We start from the raw sequence: 23,283 nt of genomic DNA on the forward strand, positions 1-23,283 counted from the left end.
ACATTTCTGTTGGCAAGTAAAGATGGAGTCTGTATATGAGGCCCTGAAATAAACAAGCACAACCCTGGAGGTTCAGCTGAATTTGAATCAGAGTATCAGGAAGTATAGATTCTACTTGTTAGTGAGGAGTAAGTAGATACTGTTGCTCCTCTATCATTAAGTTAGACTACAAGGGACACAGGAAAGTGTCTATCAAAAAAAAGCATGGTTTCTTGTTGACATGAAGAGATATATAGGTGCTGGACAGTTCCTGACATATATGAAGATGTTTGTACAAACAGGAACATATCATCATATGCAGTGGGGGGCTGAGGAGAGAAAAGGAAGTGCCGAAGGGACCCATGTGGCTGAAGATGCGTTCTGTGGACTTTGTCATGAGAAAATTCACATTCTTAAAGTAGGACTAAACAAATAGTTACTCTGTTGTGCCAGCCAAGCCCTCATTAGGCAAACGATATCCCTTTAGTAACACTTGAGGGAAATAAAAACATGGGGTTGGGGCTAGATGTGTATATATTTATATGAGATGGCATACATCTATGTAAATTATTTCTCTATAAGTGTGTACATAACACCCCCACACCCCCATAAGAGGCACTTGTGAAAGACTTTAAAAAAGCAAAATTACAGAAATGAGAAAATAGGGATATAAAATTATAGAAACATAAAAGTAGAAGATGAGCTGGTGAAAATTTTAGTGAAAACTTTTACTTGAAAGGTACCAATATTCTTGGAGGTGAAAGTAAATTTAAAAGCAAAGAAGGTCAGTGTGGAAGTTTGGGGAGTTAATGATTGAAAACAGTGAATTTGAGCTAGCAGTTTCTGGTGATAACATTTTAAACCATTAGTTATGTATGGCTTTTATCAAAAAAAAGTCTGTGTCATCCTTCCCCCTGGGACCTCTGGGTGGCCCATGGAACAATAGACTCATTTGTAAGTGGGCATGTGACCTGTCCCTGAAGCAGGAATGGGTAGACAGTCTGTGATGAATTGTTTCATTTTTCTGCACTTCCTCTGTAAGAAGACTGGATAATTGAAAGTGACCTCCAAACTTCACCTATTCATTTAGGAAAATGAAAGATGGAAATAGAATATTCAGCAAGGAAGATTTTTTTGGATCAGAATAGCACCATCTATTTATTTATTTACTTATTTATTCATTTATTTAATTAAATAGTTTATTATCAAGTTGGTTTCCATATAACACCCAATGCTCATCCCAACAAGTGCCCTCCTCCATGCCCATCACTACCCATCCCCTCTCCCCCACCTCCATCAGCCCTCAGTTTGTTCTCAGGATTCAAGAGTCTCTCATGGTTTGCCTCCCTTGCTATCTCCAATTATTCTTCCCCTTTTTCTCTCCCATGGTCCTCTGTTAGCTTCCTCCTAATCCTCCTATAGGTGCAAACGTATGGTATCTGTCCTTCTCTACCTGACTTATTTCACTCAGCAAAACACCCTCAAGCTCCATCCATGTTGCTACACATGGCCAGATTTCATGGTTTCTCATTGCCATGTAGTGTTCCATCATATAGATAAACCACATCTTCTTGATTTGTTAATCCGTTGATGGACACTTAGGCTTTTTCCATGTTTTGGCTATTGTTGAGAGTGCTGCTATGAACATTGGGGTACCTGTGCCCCTATGCATCAGCACTCCTGTATCCCTTGGGTAAATTCCTAGCAGTGCTATTGCTGGGACATAGGGGAGTTCTAATGTTAATTTAATGAGGAACCTCCACACTGTTTTCCAGAGGGGCTGTACCAGTTTACATTCCCACCAACAGTGTAGAAGGGTGCCCGTTTCTCCACATCCTCGCCAGCATCTCGCGTTCTCTGATTTGCTCATTTTAGCCACTCTGACCAGCATGAGGTGGTTTCTCAGTGTGGTTTTGATTTGTATTTCCCTGATGAGGAGGGATGCTGAGCATCGTTTCATGTGTCTGTTGGCCATCTGGATGTCCTCTTTGGAGGAGTGTCTGTTCATATCTTCTGCCCATTTCTTCACTGGGTTGTTTGTCTTTCGGGTGTGGAGTTTGGGGAGATCCTTACAGACTATGAATACTAGCCCTTTATCTGATATGTCATTTGCAACTATCTTTTCCCATCCTGCCAGTTGCCTGTTTGTTTTACTGATTTTTACTTTGCCGTGCAGAAGCATTTTATCTTGATGAGATCCCAATAGTTCATTTTTGCTCCTGATTCCCTTGCCTTTGGGGATGTGTCAATAAGAAATTGCTGCGGTGGAGGTGACGGAGGTTGTTTCCTGCTTTCTCCTCTAGGGTTTTGATGGTTTCCTGTCTCACGTTCAGGTCCTTTATCCATTTGGAGTTTATTTGTGTGCATGGTGTGAGGAAATGATCTAGTTTCATTCTTCTGCATGTTGTTGTCCAGTTCTCCCAGCACCATCTGTTAAAGGGGCTGTCTTTTTTACATTGGATGCTCTTTCCTGCTTTGTCAAAGATTGGTTGGCCATACATTTGTGGGTCCAATTCTGAGTTCTCTATTCTATTCCGCTGGTCTATGTGTCTGTTTTTGTGCCCATACCATACTGTCTTGATGATGACAGCTTTGTAGTAGAGGCTAAAGTCTGGGATGGTGATGCCTCCCATTTTGGTTTTCTTCTTCAATATTACTTTGGCTATTCAGGGTCTTTTGTGGCTCCATACAAATTTTAGGATAGTTTGTTCTAGTTTTGAGAAGAATGCTGGATAGCCCCATCTATTTAAAAGATGTGGCAAAGAGTATGGCTGTGTGAAAGATGAAGACAAGGCTTTTGTTTGTTTGTTTGTTTGTTTGTTTTAAGCCATATGCCACTTGGTAATTAGAAAGAATGAAATCCTACCATTTGCAACAATGTGGCTAGAATTGGAGGGTATTAGGCGAAGTGATAGAAGTCAGTCAGTGAAAGACAGTTATCATGTTTTCACTCATATGTTGAATATGAAAAACTTAACAGTGGACCATGGGGGAAGGGATAGAGAAAAAATAGTTTCAAGCAGAGAGACTACTTAAAAGACTCTTAAATACAGAGAACAAACTGAGAGGCAGGTGGTTGGGGAAGCAGGGGAGAGGGGAAAATGGGTGATGGGCATTGAGGAGGACACTTGTTCGGATGAGCACTGGGTGTTGTATATACGTGACGAATTATGGGAATCTACTCCCGAAGCCAAGAGCACACTGTATGTTAGCTAACTTGACAACAAGTTATATTAAAAAAAAAATAAAAGCCATATACAAAAATAATTTTTACGTATATATTGATAAGTGGGGTTGGTTTATATTATTCTTCTATATTCTTGAACTGTTTAAATATCATAAGAAACTGAGTTAGAGGAAGAAGAACACTTCTGTGCCTTAGAGAAGGGTTTGGGAGCCAATTAGGATTACAGGGAATACAGCGATTAAGCTATGGAAAATGTCTGGCATTTTATTAGTGTGTAGCGCAAGATAGGAAGAACAAGCAATCATGATCTCAGAATGAAAGTTTCTGGAAGAGAAATGCTGAGATTTATAATTGTTCAAGACAGAAATATAGGAAAGAAGAGGCTAAAACAAACTAGAGGAAAACAAAGCAAATAGCAAAGCTTTGCATTCCTAAATTCATGTCATGGGCTTATCTGAGGATATTGTGATGATTTTTATGTGATGTTGGGAGAAATCCCAATATGCATAATATGAAAATAATTTGAAAAGTGACTTTAGAGGACAAAGTGAAATGATGTTATAAAGGATTTTGTAAACTATGAAGCACTATTAAAATGTTAGAAAACATATTTGAGGTTAGGCAGCCAGATTGTACTTAAGGTCTGAATGTTCTTCCATGAAGTATGTGAAAGGGGAAAAATGATCATCACTCATTTTTCAGTAATTTCAGGTAAAATTGCATCCTTATGCCAGGAAGTATATGAGAGCCTGCCAGCTAGTTTGCAAAGAAGAATTTTTTCATAGCAATAAAACAATTTTCTGGACGATTAAGGATATATTTTTTCCTATGTTTTGTAAATTTGACTTTTGTTCTTTTTGCTTTGTTTTCTTGAGTATCAGAACTGAATATTTTAAATTGAATTTTCATTTTTATAAAGAAATGCAGGTAGCAAAATGGTGCTGTAAGATTTACAATCCTCAATTGCAAGCCTGCCCCTCCCCCTTTCCACTCATTTTTTTCTCCTGACTTCTCCCAGAGGCAGCTCGTTTCACCCTTTCTAGTTTTTTCTTCTTTTAGTTATCTCCAAGTTTCTAAATTATAAAATTATGTTAGTCTATCTTAGTTTCTACATTGTCAGCATATTCTATGGAATACTCATAAACCCAGCCTAGCAAGAGTAGAAGATGATTTAGCTGTCCCATGCCTTCCCCTCACCCCACCACACGCATATGGGCTTCCTTTCCTCCTGTTTGCCAGGCATCATTGATGACATAAATATTGGTCAAATCAGCATTCAGCATTTATAACTATCATGAGGGTGCCTGGGTGGCTCAGTTGGTTGAACATCTGAGTCTTGATTTCAGCTCAGGTTATGATCCCAGGGTCGTGAAATTGAGCCCCATGTTAGGCTTTGTGCTGAGCCTACATGAGATTCTCTTTCTACCTCTACCCCTCTACCCCACTCACATGTGCTCTCTCTGTCTCTGTCTCTGTCTCCATCTCTGTCTCTCAAAAGAAAACAGAACAACAATCATATAAATATTGTAGTGTGCCATGATTACTTTTCCTTTGTGTAACCATTTCTCTTTTCCTAAGTAAGACTAAGAAGTTCTTACCAGATCCCCTTAGAGAACAGTAAAACCTGTCACAATGGTGTCATAGGCAGATACACTGGCTAAGCTAGGGGTTTTGTTTCTGGTTCCTCTGTGTCTCTCCTGCCCAAGGTTGACCTCACAGTGTCATCTGAGACTTTAATTTGGTCTCATGTTGGATTCCCATTTCCTGGATCACGTCTTTTGTGGATTACACCCTTATTTTCTTAGGGTCATCATGAGAAAATGTATAATCATTCACATACTGATTGAACATATGTATCTATTGAACATATATTATGGAATAAGAATTTGCTCAAAGAGCTAAAGATACATCAGAGAAAAACACAGATGGACCATGGCTCACAAAAAAACCTTTATGTTACTCTATGAGTGCTTGTGTGTGTGGAGGGGGTGAGGGTTAGGGTTGCCAGATTAAATACAGATATCTATTTAATGTCAGGTAAACAACAAATATTTTTTAATATGTTATCTTCCAAACATTGCAGGGGACATATTTATACGGAGAGAATGCTTGTCATTTATCTGACATTAGAATTTAAATGGGTTTCTTGTATTTTTATATGATAAATCTGGCAAACTTAATTGGGGAGGTTTATACTGTATAGACAACAAACATAGTAAGAATGTAAGTTATAGAGCTTGCTAGAAAGTGAGAAGAGCCATGCTGGGGTGGGGAAGGAAGAGTAGAGCAGGGTAAGGCACATTGAGGGTGCCCGGAGCAGAGACCACAATTTTAAAAGGGTGGTTAGGGTAAGATTCTTTGAGAAGGTGAGAGAGTGTCAAGGGAATGAAGGAGGTGAGAAGTTAGCGTTGCAGTGATCTGGGGCAAAATGTGTTCTGAACAGAAGAAACAGCAAGTCAAGAGCATGCGCAGTGGCCTTGGAGTGTTGAGAAGTAGCAAGGAGGCCAGTATGGCTGTGACAGAGCATGGGAGAGGCCCTGTGGAAGAACATGAAATCAGGGAGATAGAAGGAGCCCAAATCACACGGAGGTGTAGAGGGCATTGCAAGCACTCTGGAGTTTACTCCCAGTGAAGTGGGGAGCCCCACCGCATTCTGAGCAGAGTTGTAGCATGCAGTAACTTCCGTTTTAACAAGGTCCCTCTAGTTTCTCTGTTGAGAATATGCTGAGGGGCAAGGGCAGAAACAGGAGAAGCAGTTGGGGGGGGGGGGCGGTTATTACAGTAATCCAGATAAGATGGAGGAAATTTGGATTTAGGAATGGAGATGTGGAGAACGGTTGGGTTCAGGATGAATTTTTCCTCTTGCATTTTATTGTGAGAAATCTCAGACATACATAGACTACCCACAGAACTACCATCTGGGTTCTATAATGAACACTTTGCTGTATTTACTTTATCATGTATTTATTCATCTCTCCATCTGGTTCCTGTAGATTTCCCTAGTGTGGAGCATCTCTGATTCAGTTTCTGCAAAGATAAACTTTCAGTGTCCTGCTGAGATGACACCGTCATTTGCACTATGGGATCCTCACAGGCATAGCCAATCTGAGGTGGGGTTCAGTCAATCTGAGGGGTGACATGCAGTCAATCTAACCAGTCCTTAGACTGACTTTCAGCCAATTCTCCTCTTTTCAGCTGCACATCTCTTCTTACCTGATGGAAGTACCTGGTGATTCTAAAACCTGAATTTCCTCTACTTTCATGATGATTTGACTTGCTTCTTTTGGGCAAGCTGTCGTTTCAGGCTTTGAGTTTCAACTCTCTCCACTCTTAGTTGGTTACAATCCATCCCTCTGTTTTCCATCTAAAAATGTGTTGACCTTTCTTCTCTACCACAATACCCTCTCAACTGCCCTTTGTCCTATGATTTTAGAACATTTTTATTCCTTGCCTTTGATTTGAATGGGTCTTTGAGAAGAAAGAGACTCACGTTTGCAAATATTTTGTCAATATAAAAGATCTAACTTTATTTATTAATTCTTTGTTTTCCATTTTGATGGATCTACCAATATATGAAAAATCCATTAAAAACAGTGACAAAGTAATAGTCTTTCCAGGGCCTGCATTACAGAAACTATGGTTGCCTTTCAGGACCCAGGAAGACACAGGTTGGGAACCGCTGGTGTGTATCATTGTCATGAAAAGTTAGCCTTTGGCTCTCTCAGTGCTGTTGGGTTTTGGTATCAGTGTTTAGATGAAAGACTGAGAGCTCAGATTGAGTCAGACACACATGAACCCATTTGATTAATGGAAGAAATGGGTTTTCATTGACCCTTGGATTCCAGCTCCCCATGCTGAAGGTGTTGCATCTTTGGGGTGGATGAATTCTAGTTTCAGTTGGGCTTATACTAGCTACGAATCCTTCCTCTAGCCAGCTCTTCCCTTTCCGCCACCAGCATTTTCACCTCTTTGCTTTCACTGTGCTGAGTGTTCTATAAAATATTTATCATAACTTTGCCTTTCCTGTCTGAAATGGTGCCATAGACTGGTAATTAGATTGCAGCTAAGCCTTCTTAATTTCATTTGGTGCAGAGCTGAGAAAATGGAGACCTTACATAACAAGTCGATAAAAACTGACAGGCAGTTGGCATTAAGTGCTCCTACACATATTTCCAAGCAGATGCAAATGGAACATTTTGCCAGTCAATCGATCGTTACGTTCATCTGCAAGCTGCTCTTCTCATGTTTGCTTCCAGAAAGAAGCTACCGAGAGTCATTTGTCTACAATGAGCCTAGGAAGAGAACTATTCCCTTTCCTTCTCCCAGAGGGAAACAGCAAAAGCAGGCCAGGAATTTTTTTCTGGCCAGCCTCTATAGCCAGATTTCTGACTCAAGGCTTGGTTCATGTTGGAGGATGGTTTGTCACCATGTAGGGCACTGCAATGGGATTGAGGATTATATTTTCCTTAATGTATGATTTTGTTACTGAAGACAGCAGATCACAAAACTGGGAATCAAAAGACTAGGGCTGTGTTCTTGCTGTGTGTCTGTGAGCCACCTACGTAACCTCTCTGAGCCACAGTTTCTCCATTTGTGCAATGGGAACAGCAATACTAGCCTGCTGAACAACTCAGTAGGTGTGATAAAATGAAATACTTTGCAGACTGTCAGGGGTCTCTCCTATATAGTTTCCTTTTAGAGTGTGGAACCCACAACCAAGCACTCTGGTGTGCCGAATTTCAGTGTTTTTGTATGGGTGAAACAACAGGTTCAAAAGCAAATAAATTCTCCCAGGCACATATGAAAACACCTTCCCTTTTCTGGTGTCAGGGTACATGTAGAGTTGAGCAATATGATCATCAATGGAGACACCATAGAATAGCAACACGTATTCTTAGAAAAAAGAAGTGTTGTCCATGGAAATGGTCTAGATAAGGAGCCAGCCAATCGTAACCCCTGGCAAAGCCCCTTTAGGATATACGGTTAAGTGGTGATGTGTATTATCTTTGCAGTCAGAGGCTGAGGTTCAAATCTAAACTTTGTCAACCCCTAGCTAGGTGACTTTGGGTGATTTACTTAACCCTTCTGGAACTGCCATTTTCTCATCTGCAAATGCGGGTAATAATGCAAACCACTTAGAGCTGTTCCAAGAATTAACTGAAATGAAACCTGTAAGAACCTTACCATCATCATCACAATAACACTATTATTATTTTAATGATAATTTTAATAACAAAAACAATGGCAGGCTACTATTGAATATGATGTGCCAGACAATGTAGCTACATGCTAACATATATTTACCAAAAAAACTCTGTATCAGAAACATTCTACAGATGAGCAAATGAGGCACAAAGAGATTAAATAATATCTTAGAGTTATACAGATTGTTGGTGGTAACCATATCTAGGCAGCCTGGTAAAGACAAAACAGAGTGTCTGCTCTGGTAACTGGTATTCATCTCTCTGAAGCTTAATCTAAGAAAAGGGCATAAAAGACTATTAGGAAGATAAAAATGAGATAACACATAGGAAAAATGTTTTGTAAACAATAAAGTGGTAATTCCAGAAGCTTGTCTATTTGAGGAGTATTTAACCATTTATAATTTCAAATAGCTAGAGAGGTTGAGATGGATTCCCCACCTTTTACAAAGAAGTCTACACAAGGCATCTGTGGTAAATAGAATCTCATTTCGCCCTATTACCATGTGACCTTATCACTTACGTTGAAGATGCAGGTATCAGGCTTTCAACATGGCGGACTAGCAACTAAACACCTGCCACTTTTCTCCTCCATGTGTCCATGTAACTTAGGCAGCCAGCTGAATTCCCAGTCGCCCAATTTTGAGCATATGCCATTTCAGGATAATATTGGTTGATGACAGAGTCTGTTGTCCTATAAATTAATTTAACACTCTTTCTCAGGAGAGCAGATGACTGCGTTCTAAAAACAATATTTTCACTCAAGTTATGATGGCTTGTAAAAACACACAATGAATGGGGTTGACGAGGAGGTGTTAGGAAGCATATGATATCCCAGGAGGCTGAACTGATTTAAATTTAGGTGGCTTGCTCCTCTAGGCAGTCAGTGTCAGAGATGGTTGTCTCTTAAAGGGACAGCTCCGGTGGAGAGCAGTTAACCGATTGGGCAGAAATAGGGACCATTGTGGGCAGTTACATGGGGAATGGCTTAATGAGAGCTAGAGTTATGCTGAGGGACCCAAACATTTTAACACTTAAGCATAATAGAGAAAAAAGAGAGACTGAAGTTCTTAGTAAGTAATGTGTTACCATAGTGAATATTTCCAAAACATGCATTCCATATGTAATGAGAATTTGTGAACGGAGATAATGAAGACAATGGTATACTTGATTCTGGAATCATTTGGGAGATTTTCTTCTTCTCTCCTCCTTTCCCCTTCTCCCTCTCTCTCCTGCCATTGCTGTGATTCTCAATTCAACCGCCCTCTTTCCTGTATGATTCCTGTTACTTTGGGTCTTTGACCCACAATTTGTCTTTCTCTCAAAGGGATTCTCTAAGCAGTGAGTAAAGTGGGTTACATTCACATGCTGGTGTTTTTCAGACTCTCCCTCACAAAGACAAATCATCTGCATCTTTTCCTCTTTTCTTTTCTGTAAATAAGTAATGTGTTCTATATATCACACATCGTAATTGTTGTCAGGCATACAAAGCTGAATAGGATTTAACCTTTAGAGAGGTCACGGGGAATTAGAGAAATATGGACAAGAAAATAAGGCAAAAAATATGATAGGTACTCTGCTTGAAGTCTGTGCAGGAAACTCTCAAGGTCCAAAAGAAGTAACCTAAAGGTTGGAGAGGGCAAAAATATTACAGAAAGGCAGCGATGCCTGAGTGGAGCATCAGTAAGTGTTAATGTTGTTGATGCATTCATTAAACAAACATTTATTGAGTGCCCATTGTATTGTTGGCACTGTACTCAGATCTCAGGGCGTGAATTTAGTAAGAAATAACCTTGCCAGCCACTCAACAAATATTTATTGAGTGGCCATAGGAAGGGACTCACTTTAATTCACCTCGTAAATGTGGATGTAGAAAGGCATGAAACTTTTAGGGGATTCCAAGGAGTCCAGAATATTTTTGGGTTAGACAGTTTGGAGTGTAGGTATGGGCTCAGACAAGCAGGGCCACACAGTAGCTGCATCACTGTGCAATGCACAACCTGCACAACCGTATGGGGATCTTTAAGGCATAGTGAGAAAGAAGGTCAGGAAGGAACATAGCTGAACCATGAAGTGCTTTGTGTGTCAGGCTAATTGTTCCCATAGCAGAATGGGGAGGTACAGAGGTAGGACAGAAGGTATCAGAATCACTGGCAAGTTGTTTCTTCGTATTACGTATGCTTCTGCCCACCCCCGAGATGCAGATTCTGCCCTGGTCCTACACACCTACACAGTCGCACACATGCGTTCACAGCACTGCTTCAGAATCTTTTCCACGGACTTGTGGTAATGAGGTAATGAGAATGAGTCATATTCTTCAGGTGAGCTGGAGCTAAAAATGGCCGAGAAACACTATCGACAATGGAGACACATGCACAGGCTTTTAAGCAAGGCAATAGCATGATCAGATTTGCTCTTAAGAATGGCCATTCTGGTACTGGAGTAAAGGGTGGATTGGTGAAGTGTGAGAAATGATGAGGGCATCCGGCTGGGCAGCTGTCACCTCCTCAGGGTTTGATGACCTTGGTATACAGAGAACTTGACATATATGCCTCTTTCTCTCGATTATCAAAATCATGAACACAAGATTCAAACCTGAATGAAAGTGTTTGTCAGTGTTTCACCGAGAAGGTGGTGACACCTGAAACTTTTCATAAGAAGTATGATTTAAGAATGTTCCAGATCTGTGCTGGGGAATTGATAAAATCAAGCAATCAAATATGAATATGAAGCCTTTAACTTTAAATTATGTTTATTAAAAGATATTATGTGCTATTGTTTGTTTTTGTTTATTGTTTAACTATGGATAGCTTGGCCATCTTAACAACAAATACATCACCAACAAATCCATATTATTTTCTGGCTATCTTCTGTGGCCATTTCTTTTTCACTTAGTAAAACATACGATATTCTGTGATTTACATAGATATCAGCTGTGCCTTATGCACAAAAAGTGACTTGATGTATTTCCGTTTTGAAAGACTAGTGTCTGCAAGAAGAAAAATACCTACTTTTCTTGCTTTAAGCTCCTGAAGACCTATACAGAATGTGATTCCAGTCCGTCTCTCCAGGCTATAACTGAGGGAAAGAAAATCTCCTTTCTGAAATCCTATTGTATTATATGACCCAGAGCACTGGACCCCTGATACCTCATTGATCACAGCATTTGTGGGGAACTGTTGGTTAATCATTTCTACAACTTTAAAATTTTCCGTTATGTTCTAACTTAATATGGGAGAATTAGCTTATTTCCTTTCAACCCATTTTTTGCCTTTGAATTAGTTTCTGGATGAGCCGCAGAACTTGTTGGTTATGAGATAATTCTTTTCCCTACAGTATTAGGTAAATACTGTAAAAATAATAAGGTGGTGCTACAAAGCAGGCTTTAGGCCGCGTATTGTAGCCTAATAAAAGGTGCATTGACTCCAGGAAAACAAAGTGAGGACTTACCTGACATGTTGCAAATCACTGCTGGGTCAATATGTTAAGTGATTTACCCACCTTTAAATATTGGATTCATTTTTAGAATATTCGTTTTTGGAGGAGTATAGCCCCTCAACCATAAGGCATGTATTAGATGGGGAATAAAGAAGTAATGTCTAGTGTGGCCCTGGGGAGCCTACCATGTGACCCTCTGTCTGCCTGTGAAATGAGAGCATAGGCAGTGACCTCAATGTTTCTTTTCTCTTCCTTATTTTAACAAGGCATATCTGTAGATTACCTGGCACACAGCAGGTACTCTAAAAGTATGACTATGCCATCTAAGGAGAAAAATTTCCCTTTTGCTGGGACATAGGAAGAGAACTCCTTAGAAAAAAACACATAATTAAGCATTATAGTAGGAAAAGGCATAAAGCAGAATGCCTTTGACAAGAAGCATGTTTTTTTCCCATTACCAAAAGAAATTATTTAAAAAAATAAAAACATAACTTTGAGGCATACTGGCTATCTTCTTGGGTAAGGAATGCATGTCACTCATAGATATCAAAAAAATATTGGGGGTGCCTGGGTGGCTCAGGCGGTTGGGAATCCGACTTCAGCTCAGGTCATGATCTCAGTTTGTGAGTTTGAGCCCCGCATTGGGCTCTGGGCAGATGGCTCAGAGCCTGGAGCCTGCTTCAGATTCTCTGTCTCCCTCTTTCTCTGCCCCTCTCCTGCTCTCTCTCTTTCAAAAATGAACAAACAGGAAAAGAAAGGAAGAAAGAAAGAAAGAAAGAAAGAAAGAAAGAAAGAAGAAAAGAATTTTAAAAAAGAAAATATTTACAGTGTCTGCAACAGTCCACATCTGTTTACACTTCATGAAGGCCTTTGGGAGAAACGTTGAGACAGAGTTTTGTTACTGTTTTGCTCTTCTTTTTTCTTCAGCATTGAGAGATGTAGCCAAGTTGTGCTGCATTGGTGATGAATCTTCTTCCTTTTGGTAGGATCAAAGGCACGGTGAGGAATGAGGCAGGCTGTAAAAACTGGGAAGAGCCAGGAAAGGCCTGATGTGCCAACATACTGTTCTGCAACTTACAGTATTGGAGATTTGTAGCAATTCTAACTTATTTTTCTTTGCTTGAGAAGAAAGGGGACAGACACCAGCACAGATAACCGCTATTAAATACTCAGTTGACTCGTGCATAGATGCTACCAGTCAAGAGGAGTTATCTTTTGGAATGGAGAACACAACATTGTTCAATATTGTGAAGCATCAAAAGTACAGGAGCTGTAACTGAACAGAGAATCAAAGCCTCGTCCTTCTTATGCTGACAGATATTTGGCTATAAACGTATTCTATCCTATTACCTGTACTTGACACATGTTTATTTCTAAAGTAATTAGGGCCACTACAGAATAATCTTCTGAGATTAATTCGATGTTTATGTAGGTTTTATTAGAACATAGCCCCATAAATCGTTTTATGTGAGCATTTGATTTGCTTAAGCTGCTTATTACTATTTCCGATACTGATAATTCCTTGCCTGTGCTAAATTTCACTTGTAAGTAACTAAGCAGGTATGAAAATCCACATTGAAGAGCTTTATGGAGTCAGTGGGTGTGGCCTAATGGGAAAAAGGGTTCTTGTCCCAATCAGGCCATTGAATTTGTGGTGCGATCTTGCACAGGTGGTTTAAGAGCAGCAGTTCTTCTCAAAGCATCAGTATTGCCATCTGTAAAATGGAGTAATGCTGAGAATGACATCATCAATTAAGGAAAGTTAAGCAGAGCCTGTGGAAGCATATATGGGAAGGAGTATTGATATTACAATATGGATACTGCTCTGAGCTCTTACATGGGAGATTTAAAAATATGAGAAATATATCATCACTCTTTTTGGAGAGCTCACATGTAATTAAAAGAGGCACACAGGTGAATTAGAGATTAAAGTAGACTAAAACAATTGAAATTGTGTGTCATCTAAATAGCATACATCAGGGAAGCATTCACTTATCTGGTAAAGAGGACGATTGTGGGAAATTTTTCAGGCGGGAGTGGTGATTGAACTAATGTTTGTGGTGCAGGTTAAGTGGTGAGGGCAAGACAGAAAGGACATTCCACATTTAGGAGCAAACATGCAGAAGCATGAAAGGAAGGCTGTGTTATCTGGGAACATAAAACTAAAATAATTCACTGGTCCCAGAGCTCAGGGAAGGGCAGGGAAGGCTGACTGTTGTGGTCTTGGTGAATAATGTATGCAAACAAAGGGACCTGAATGTAGGAGAGAAGGAGCTAGTGAAGTTATTTAGGCAAGAGACAGTCAAACAGGCATTTATGGAAGTACCTTTGGTGGAAATGGATTTACTAAATGGATCAGACTTCCCCAAGGCTAGAGGCAGTAAGATCCTATGTAAGCAGCAAAGCTTAAAAGTAGGCAGAAGAAAACAGAACCATGAAAGAGGCAGAGAAAGTCAACTCCTTCCCAAATGTCCTAATTCCCATTACCACCATGCAGAAGCTCCTACATCAAACATCACATCTCTCTTCTCTCTCATCAACTTATTGTATAATTGTCCTAGAGAGGTACCTAGAGAGGTAGCAGGAGTAAAGAATCAGTGTCATAGAGAATAAAGTAAAGAATCTTGTCATAGAGAATAAAGGAGTAGGGTACTTCATGGAAGGAGTGGTCAATACTATCAGATACATCAGTATCTGATAAGATCAAGAAAGATAAAGATTAAGGGCCATCCATTGGATTCAACAACCCTCGAAGCCATGATTCTCTTCACTGTGCAGTCAGTTGAGAGGTGGGGGCAGAAGCAACATGTAGTGGGCCAGACAGTGAATAGGAAGTTGGAAATGAAGACATCACGTGTAAACTTACCAGAAAGCTCAGAAGAAAGGAAAAGATATGAGAACAAAGTAGCCGGGGATGGAAGGAGCAGAATTTTGCTTTATACGAAGAGTGGGAGAGGCTTCAGGATGTTTATCTCCTGAAGGATAAGGACAATTATACAATAAGTTGATGAGAGAGAAGAGAGATGTGATGTTTGATGTAGGAGCTTCTGCATGGTGATAATGGGAATTAGGACATATGGGAAGGAGCTGACTTGGGACAGAGGGACTTTTTTCTGTGATGAGGAAAGTAGAGAAAAAGGTAAATATAGACAAATAAATAAGCCAGTAGAGGTGCCAAGAGAGAAAACCATGCCCGATGACAGTGAAGCCATCAGTAGAATGATGAGGACAGAGGTAAGTAGCCTGTTTGAGAATAATAGGGAGGAATAAGAAATGGAGCTGACCCAAACCAAAAAGCAAAAGGATCAATTAATTGCAACTGACCTAATGTCACTCATTCCTGAGATGAAAAGAGTTCTTCCAGCAGGAGCTCAGCGGCTCAGCCCTGATTCTGAAGGAAGATTATACACTTAACCCAAGGCTGGGGTTTTGTAGGGCAAGCACTGGGTGGGGAGGGAGGGAAGAGTTGAGAGTAGTTTGGTTTACAGCAGGTTGATTTGCTTTTAGGTTAAACAGTAGGAGGTTTGGTTTATGGAGAAGGGGATGGGTGTTATTTTTTTTTCCCTTGGGACTTAGCACAAACTAAGATAAGGCATGGCATTTAAATCTCTATAATCAAGGATGTAAATACTTATGGCCATGAACTCTTGACCCCATGCCTGAAACTGTTGTTCAGTTTGACCACTGGCCTTCTTGGAGAATTAGAGCTTGCTGATGAGCTATTGAAATGATATGGGGCGGGCGGGGGGCAGAAATTTAATCCCTATGTTGTTCACATTCAGTACAACTCTGTTTCATGTTGGATCCACTATGCATGTATGGATTTATTAAAGAATCTGCAAGAAGGGGTTGTACCTAAATGATCATATATGCCAGGTGGAAAAATATTTCTTTCACTGTTTTGCAGAGTTAGCTAATTGTTTAAAAACTATACTGACTGGTGGTTTTTTCCGGTTGAAATAGCTCATAGTCAAGTGAATTTGGGCATTCTGCCAGGCATTCATACCAAGGATGTTTAGAGGAAAACTCTTAGATGTAATTTGCAGGCCCGGGGGGTGCCAGAACTTCAACAATATGCAAAGCTCTTCTTAGAACAGTGGGAGAAAGGGTCAGCGTACTGTTTTGATGCCAGCCTTTGCAATTTTTGTCCCAGTAACTCCAAGGTTTGGAAGCAGGCAATAGAGGCGCACACGGGAGCTTGTGGGAATGGAACTAGGTCAGTCCAATTAAATAAGCCTTGATGGGTTTTGCTTTACAAAGAACTGTTGTAGGACAAGTATTAGACTGGAGTCAGGAAATCCGGATACTAGTCTAAGCAAATCACACCAAAGATCTGTGCCTTTATCAGAAAAACAGGAACACGGTACCAAGGGCAGGGCAGCAGCACTCGGGGAGGCAAAATGGTTACAGCGGAATCCTGGCTCCTTTTGACTGCGTTATATGACTGGGATTTCCATTGAGATTTTAATGAATAGATTCTGAGTGTAAAATAGGTTTAAAACTTGTAGCTAGATGTTTCTGAAGGTCCTTTCTATTCTAAGTCTATTCTTAACTGTAAGTCTAATTCTCTAATTCTCTCTAAAAGAAATGACCAGTGGAATTACATTTAGCTTCATTTTCTTGTGAGTCTCGTAGTTTCTATGGACACTCAGCACACTTTTAATACTTTTCGCAACATTTGAAACTGCTTCAGGTCAACCACGTGAATCAGGATTTCTTTGCTGAAGTCTACGGATGATTTCTGGGGGCTTGTGAACCCCCTACACACACATGCAGAATTTTATGGAATACAGACATCAGAAAAGAGAGTCCAGAATTTCCATCAGATTCTCAGCAGGCAAAGGAAAGCAGTAAGCACATGTCAATCTTCCACTTGAGGGGAGTCAAAACACCTCCAAATCTCGAACTGACATAGCAAGAGGAATTCAAATAGATTTTACAGGCTCTGCAATGTAAGTGACTCCCCAAGTCCCCTCACACAACTCTCTGTCCTTCTCAACATTACACTGCCAGTATGTATTCTTCATGTTATGGGCATGGAACAGTCAGCAGGATCTTGATGATGGAGCAACATCTCCCCTTCACCTTACATTTTCTGACTTTTGAAAGAAGCCAAGATAAAATTCTTTGGCTTTTCATGCCAGACTACAGTCTACAGCTCTGAGATGTTTTTATTGATCAACCTGTAGCCTTGTTAACCTGGAAATCTAGATGTGCCATAGGCCTGAAGGTAAGTTTTTTTTTTTTTTTTTTAAAGATGTATTCTAAAGTAATTAGAAACAATAAGAGTAAAGGAGAACATAAGTGTTTGGCCATTCAGCATCATCTTGCCTTGAAGGGCTCAGTGACTGGAGAAGACTTCAGTTTTTCTGAGTGCATTTCCCTTCCATTTTGTATGGAGTATTTGTGTGATATTAACATTATTTTCAAGAGCAGACATTTCCATGGTCTTTTGAGCCTTCATTCAGAGGGGAATAACTTGGGAAGAATGGAGCACTTATCCGAGACAGTGGGCAGAAGATGGGGGCAGTGATGAGGTGGTAATGGAACATCCCATGTCAGAAGCCTCTGTACACATTCAAGCAAACAAGGGATTATACATAAATCCAGATTCCCATAGCAGGGCAAAGCTGGGTCCTGGGGATGTGTATGTACCCATGGTCCACTCACGTGGGAGAAACAAAGCTTCTTTCATATACTATATGCTAACGCAGGCACTGTGCACCAAGTAGGAAAACAATGGGGCATAAAAAACAAGACAAACAAAAAACAATAGTAGTGCTAGAAATGAAAGTCGATTTAAGATACTGTAAGAATTCTCAGAATTTAATCCCTTTGCTCTTCTTTCATTTCAGATGCTGCACAACAAACATGTCATGGTCCGTGTGGGAGGAGGATGGGAAACTTTTGCAGGGTATTTGTTGAAACACGACCCCTGCCGGATGCTGCAGATCTCTCGTGTGGATGGCAAAACCTCCCCCATCCAGAGCAAATCTCCAACTCTTAAGGACATGAATCCAGACAATTACCTGGTGGTCTCTGCCAATTATAAGGCTAAGAAGGAGATTAAGTAAAACTAGCTGGTCACCACAAGGGGACTCTCCTAATGGCCTGTACCCATTTCTCCAGTGTAGTTAGTTTAGTTCACATGCTCTGACAATTACTTTGGAAAAAGGCATAACAGAAAAATGTCATTATTCTTGAAAAAATGTTCAAAGAGTAGCACTATTTATTTTGATGCTTCTGTAGGACATGACCAATTAAAAGAAGTTCTAAGCTCAGACTTAAATTAGAAAAATTGTAGGCAAATTATTATTTCTTGATATGCGAACACAGTATTTAGTACACGATAGTAGAAGTACAACTCTAGCTAGAGATAAAAACTATTAGAAGAGAATATTTAGGATTTATAGATAAGTCAACAGAAAGTGCCTGCTTTCTGTCTACAAAGTAAAAGCACCCCAGACATTTTTATAATTGCAGGATTTTTAAGCTAATTTTTAAAAAGTGACAATTAGTGTGATAATGTGCTACTAAAAATATTCAATAGCACTACAAATAAGTACAGAGTGTTCGTAACGGTAACACTTTACTAGAAAGGCCACTTCAGAAAAGTTTACATTCACTTGGAAGATTGCCTTAAAGTTTATTCCTTATCTATGACCAAATATCTGGGGTACTTTTGGAAGTTTTCAGTACACCCCTTAGAGAACTGCTTATGAAGTGTTTCATACATTCCTAAGCACATGGCTATGTTGAGGCTGACTTAGTGTAATTCACACACATAAGCTGACATACATTTATATTTTGACAGAATAAATTGTACAGTCAAAAGTTCACTGACTTCATGTTATTTGAAAGCATTTTCTTATGAAAATATATCTTTAGTTACTCCTACTTTGCTATGCTGTCTAGTAAAGTAAATTCACTGTAGCTGATGTTACAGACTTATGTATACCCTTGTATACTTAGGACAGGGCTGTTGTGTACCCATAAACAGCAAACTATTGTCCTCACTGATTCAAGAATTAAAAGATGAATTAAAAAAAAAATTCTGTCTCTATATCATTGCTTCATTTTGAAATAAAGATAATCATCAAATGGCAGCTTTCCCTGAGAGTTATAGGAAGAGTCGAATTAGGGTTATCTAGTGCTTCTTCACTTTGGGCAACTGAGTGGTAGCATTGTTTGCTCCCCTTAGCAGAAAAACAAGATATTAACACACATAATCCCTTAACTGCCACCCTGAGTTTAATAAATGCAGGCAGAGTTAATTTGTCATTTCCGCATTTTTCTACAATAAAAAAAAAATCCACCTTTCCTGCTCCAGAAAATCAGGAAGTATCTCAACTTGTCACATGACTGATTTCGTCAGAGTACACACCACCTGTTAATTGTGAAGTTTGGTGGTACTGGAAGCGGTGGTAATCATTCTGAGGAAAAAACAAAGCTTTATCAGAAATAAAATCACCTTGGAACAGCAATAATTGTAATATCTTGTAAAATACAGACATTGAGTGATTTGACTTTTATGTCACTAAACTAATGTTAGCACTAAATCTCTCCATATACTAATTGGCAATACATTTTCATCAAAACTTTCTATTGTGCTTAATTTCTTCCTACAAACATACCTATGTGTTTAATAACTAAAGTTTCATTTAGTTAAAATGAAATTTATATAGGTATAGTTACATAGGTAAACAAAAATAATATTAATCCCTTCATCTACTTTGTTTTCTATGCTAATGTACTAAATTTCCAGAAACTTAGTGGCTTAACCAACACAAATTTAATGTTATTGTTATGTAGGCCAGAAATCTGACATGGTCTGGGCTAAACTAAAGATGTCAGCAGGGCTGTCCTTCCTTCAGAGGAGTCTAGGAGAGAATCTGTTTCCTTACTTTTCCCACATTCTAGAGGCTTATTTCCTTGGCTCATGTCCTCCTTCGTCTATCTTAAAAGCCAGCAATAGAGCATCTCAATGAGACTTCTTTACATCTCTGTGACCACAGGTTGGAAAGATTTTCTGCTTTTAAGAATCCATGTGAGGGGTGCCACGGTGGCTCAGTTGGTTAAGCATCTGACTTCAGTTCAGGTCATGATCTCACTGTTCATGAGTTCAAGCCCCAGGTTGGGCTCTGTGCTGACAGCTCAGAGCCTAGACCCTGCTTCAGATTCTGTGTCTCCCTCTCTCTGCCCCTCCCCTGCTTGTTTCTCTCAAAAATAAACAAACGTTAAAAGACATAATTAAAGAGAAGAATCCATGTGATCAGAATGGGTCCAGCTAGATAATGCATTATCATTTCTCCATTTTAAGGCCATTAGCTGAAGCATATCTACAAAATACCTTTTGCCATGTAAAGTAACATATTTCCAGGTTCGAGTGATCACTGTGTGAAGTTTTTTCAGGAAGGGTGGCATTATTCTTGCTGCTTATACAACATTTATGATGGTCTTCTAGGTGTTGCTAAGAACTTGGTCTAGCTGCTAGCTGAACAGCATTTAACAAGATATGGAAAAATAAGACTATATTCAGAAGGAAATAACCAAATGTAGATTGCTTTGGCTCATTGACTCCTTAGTGAAACTTACTATGTTCTTTTTCCTAAATTGTTTCGCTATTATAAATCTTGCATTTCCATGTAAATTTTAGGATCAGTTTGTCAATTTCTCAGAAAAAGTTTGCTGGGATTTTGCACTGGATTTAATGATCAATTCAGAATGGAATTTTGATAATTCTGAGTCTTCCAAACCATGAACATGCAATGGTCCCAACCATTTATTTTTTTTAACTTCTCAACTATGTCTTGTAGTTAGTTCAGATCTTTTACCTCTTTTATTTTTTTCTAAGTATTTTATTCCATGTGATGAAGTTATAGTTGAATTTTTTTCTTTTTACTTATCACTTGCCTATAGAAATAGCTTTGACATTTTCATATATTGATTTGGTATTATGCAACTTTGCTAAACTCATTAGTTCTACAAATTTGTGTGTAGATACATAAGACATTTGGTATTTTTTAACCTACTTTAAGTATGTCTGTTACTAACAACCTACCTGAGAAATGTAGAATAAGAAAAGGGCACCCCAGGAATTAGATAAAATAGGGAGTTTAGGATAACTCTTTGACTTCTGAGGTGACAAAACAAATTTCGGAGAAATAGCCTAGAAAGAGTTGGTGTGTAAAACTAGTTTCATTTGAGGAAGTTTGAAGTACTTGCAAAAGTTGGCTCAAGCCTGTCTGTGACTAGAGGACATTAATTTGAAACCAAGTCAAGTTTGGTGCTATAAAAACAGGCAACGCGGGAAGCCTGGGTGGGTCATGACATCAGCTCAGGTCATGATCTCATGGTTCATGAATTCGAGCCCTGAATTGGGCTCTGTGCTGACAGTACAGAGCCTACTTGGGATTCTCTCTCTCCTTATCTCTTTCTGTACCTCTCCAACTCGTGCCTGTCTCCTCTCCCTCCCCCAGCCTCAAAATAAATAAACTTAAAAAAATAGGCAATGCAATCTGGGCTTAATTAAAGTATCATGTCCGGGTCAGATCATAATAATCATATTTAGAGGTAATATTGGCAAGTTGAAACATATCTAGAAGAACAGGAAAACAAAAAGCCATGTCATATAAGAAATTTTAACTGTTTTGAGTTTTCAAAACAAACTTCTCTGTATCAATCCAAAACTTGTTCAAAGTCTATGAAATATACAAATGCCTTCTTAGTGGCTTTTGAGAAGAAAATGGCTATGGTGCGACATTTGAATCAACTTAAAGTACATGAAGTAGTCATGGGAATTTGAGATGCCTGTTTGGAAGTGTTCAAAATGAAACAAAACAAAACAACCACGCACACCCTTAAATGTCAACACAGATAGGTATGCCTATTTACCTACGTCTGTCTTACTAACCTATTTATGTGGATATTATTCAAACCTAATACTGACAAGTTACTTTTTCTTCTAAGGGTGTAGTATAATTCTTAGTGAATATATACAAGTCGAACTGCTGGATAAAAGAAAACTCAAAACTAATGCCAATTCTCCTTGGGTGCCAAGGATGATAGCTAGAACCTTTACATCAATGTGCTCTTTCCCTAAGACAACAGGAGACTAACTATTATCATTTCTCCTTTAGAGTATAGAAAAAGAAGCATGCCTATTTGTAAATTTAGGGCTTGTATGAACATATCCAACAGGCTTTAGCTCTGTTGTTCTCATTCATCCCAAAGAGATGAGTGTTGTGGTCTCCCTAACCATTCACCCAAGTTCTAAGTATTCAATAGATGGTGAAGATAAAATTTTGTTAAAGAGATGGCCAAAGTCAATTTTAATATAGGAAAAATGTGTATTTATGTCCCCATAAGGCAATACAGAATTTATAACAAACCAGGTGTGTGAAAACTATTAATTACATTCCAAATACAATTGGTGGAACCATAGTATCACATATAGGTATTTTTTAAAAACATGCAGCATGTTAACAAAGGGGCTGTATGATAATATACAACTTTTTATTACCAGTCTGATAACTAACATTACATAGTAGTCTGATGATTAGAATTAAGAAGCAGTGGTTTTAGCATTCTACATGTTAATATGATAGTTATATAAAAGCATTTTACTGTTTCAGTTATATTTTAGTAATTTGTTGGAGGGTTTGGGTGACATAGTAAGCACTGCTATGTTTTCCTATTTGAATTATGAATTATGGGAAATTGGCTCCAAGTTAAGTTTTCATCAGGAACTGATTCATAACTTGATGAGGGAGATTCTTGGATATATCTGTACATTTTTTTTTTTTTTAGTAGTCACTTCCTGGTTTCCTATCAGGCATCTAGTCTCCTCTTTTCCCTTCCCCTTCCTAAAACTATTATTAACATCTGAGTGTCACCTCTTAGCCCATGCAGCCCATATAGTTTTGGGGAAGGCTGATTAGACCCATGGAAGCAGGCCATGCATGATTGGCTGGAGCAGATTATCCCATTGTTCCCAGAAAGCAATACACCAGCATATCATTCATAGTTCAATAGTAAATAAGCATGGGATCTGGAATATAAACTCTAACAGAAATAGGGCATTATCCCCTGGATATAAACCTTTGTTTACACCAACTCAAACTGTAATTCTTATGATATAGTATAGATAAAATTGTTCTCTTTATAGTAAAGCAGAAGGAAGGATTTGCACAGTTCAAGGATAGCATACTCTGCTTTTATATCTATTCAGCTACTGATGATCTTTTTTTTCCTTTCTGTTCATAAAGTCAAGAAATTTATTTCTAAAGTACCATTCAAGGATTTCACTATCCTTTATCAACAAAAATACCACTAATCTTCTAAAGGATGAAGAAAAACTGAGCCTAAATATATGTCTTGCCTAGATATTCATAAACTATTTTATGCCATAATACAAAAAATAATTTTTCCAATGAAGAGTCAAGAGACCTAAAATATAGTTAAATTCTTTAAAATTAC

At 38.9% G+C, this 23,283-nt stretch overlaps 1 protein-coding gene across 2 annotated transcripts in view; it reads left to right on the forward strand.

Annotated features, from left to right (window-relative positions):
- The window catches only part of GAS2 (growth arrest specific 2), a 128,380-nt gene extending 109,546 nt beyond the window's left edge, over positions 1 to 18,834 (forward strand). For both annotated transcript variants that reach the window (XM_039253283.1, XM_039253282.1), the window contains one exon: positions 17,661 to 18,834. In XM_039253283.1, coding sequence (XP_039109214.1) covers positions 17,661 to 17,879 — 219 coding nt within the window. In that variant the 3' untranslated portion in view covers positions 17,880 to 18,834. The remainder of the gene's footprint in view (positions 1 to 17,660) is intronic.
- The last annotated feature ends 4,449 nt before the right edge of the window (positions 18,835 to 23,283 follow it).

The sequence above is a fragment of the Hyaena hyaena genome, unplaced genomic scaffold, assembly GCF_003009895.1.
Source record: "Hyaena hyaena isolate Hyena2069 unplaced genomic scaffold, ASM300989v1 scaffold_449, whole genome shotgun sequence".
Classification (NCBI taxonomy): domain Eukaryota; kingdom Metazoa; phylum Chordata; class Mammalia; order Carnivora; family Hyaenidae; genus Hyaena; species Hyaena hyaena.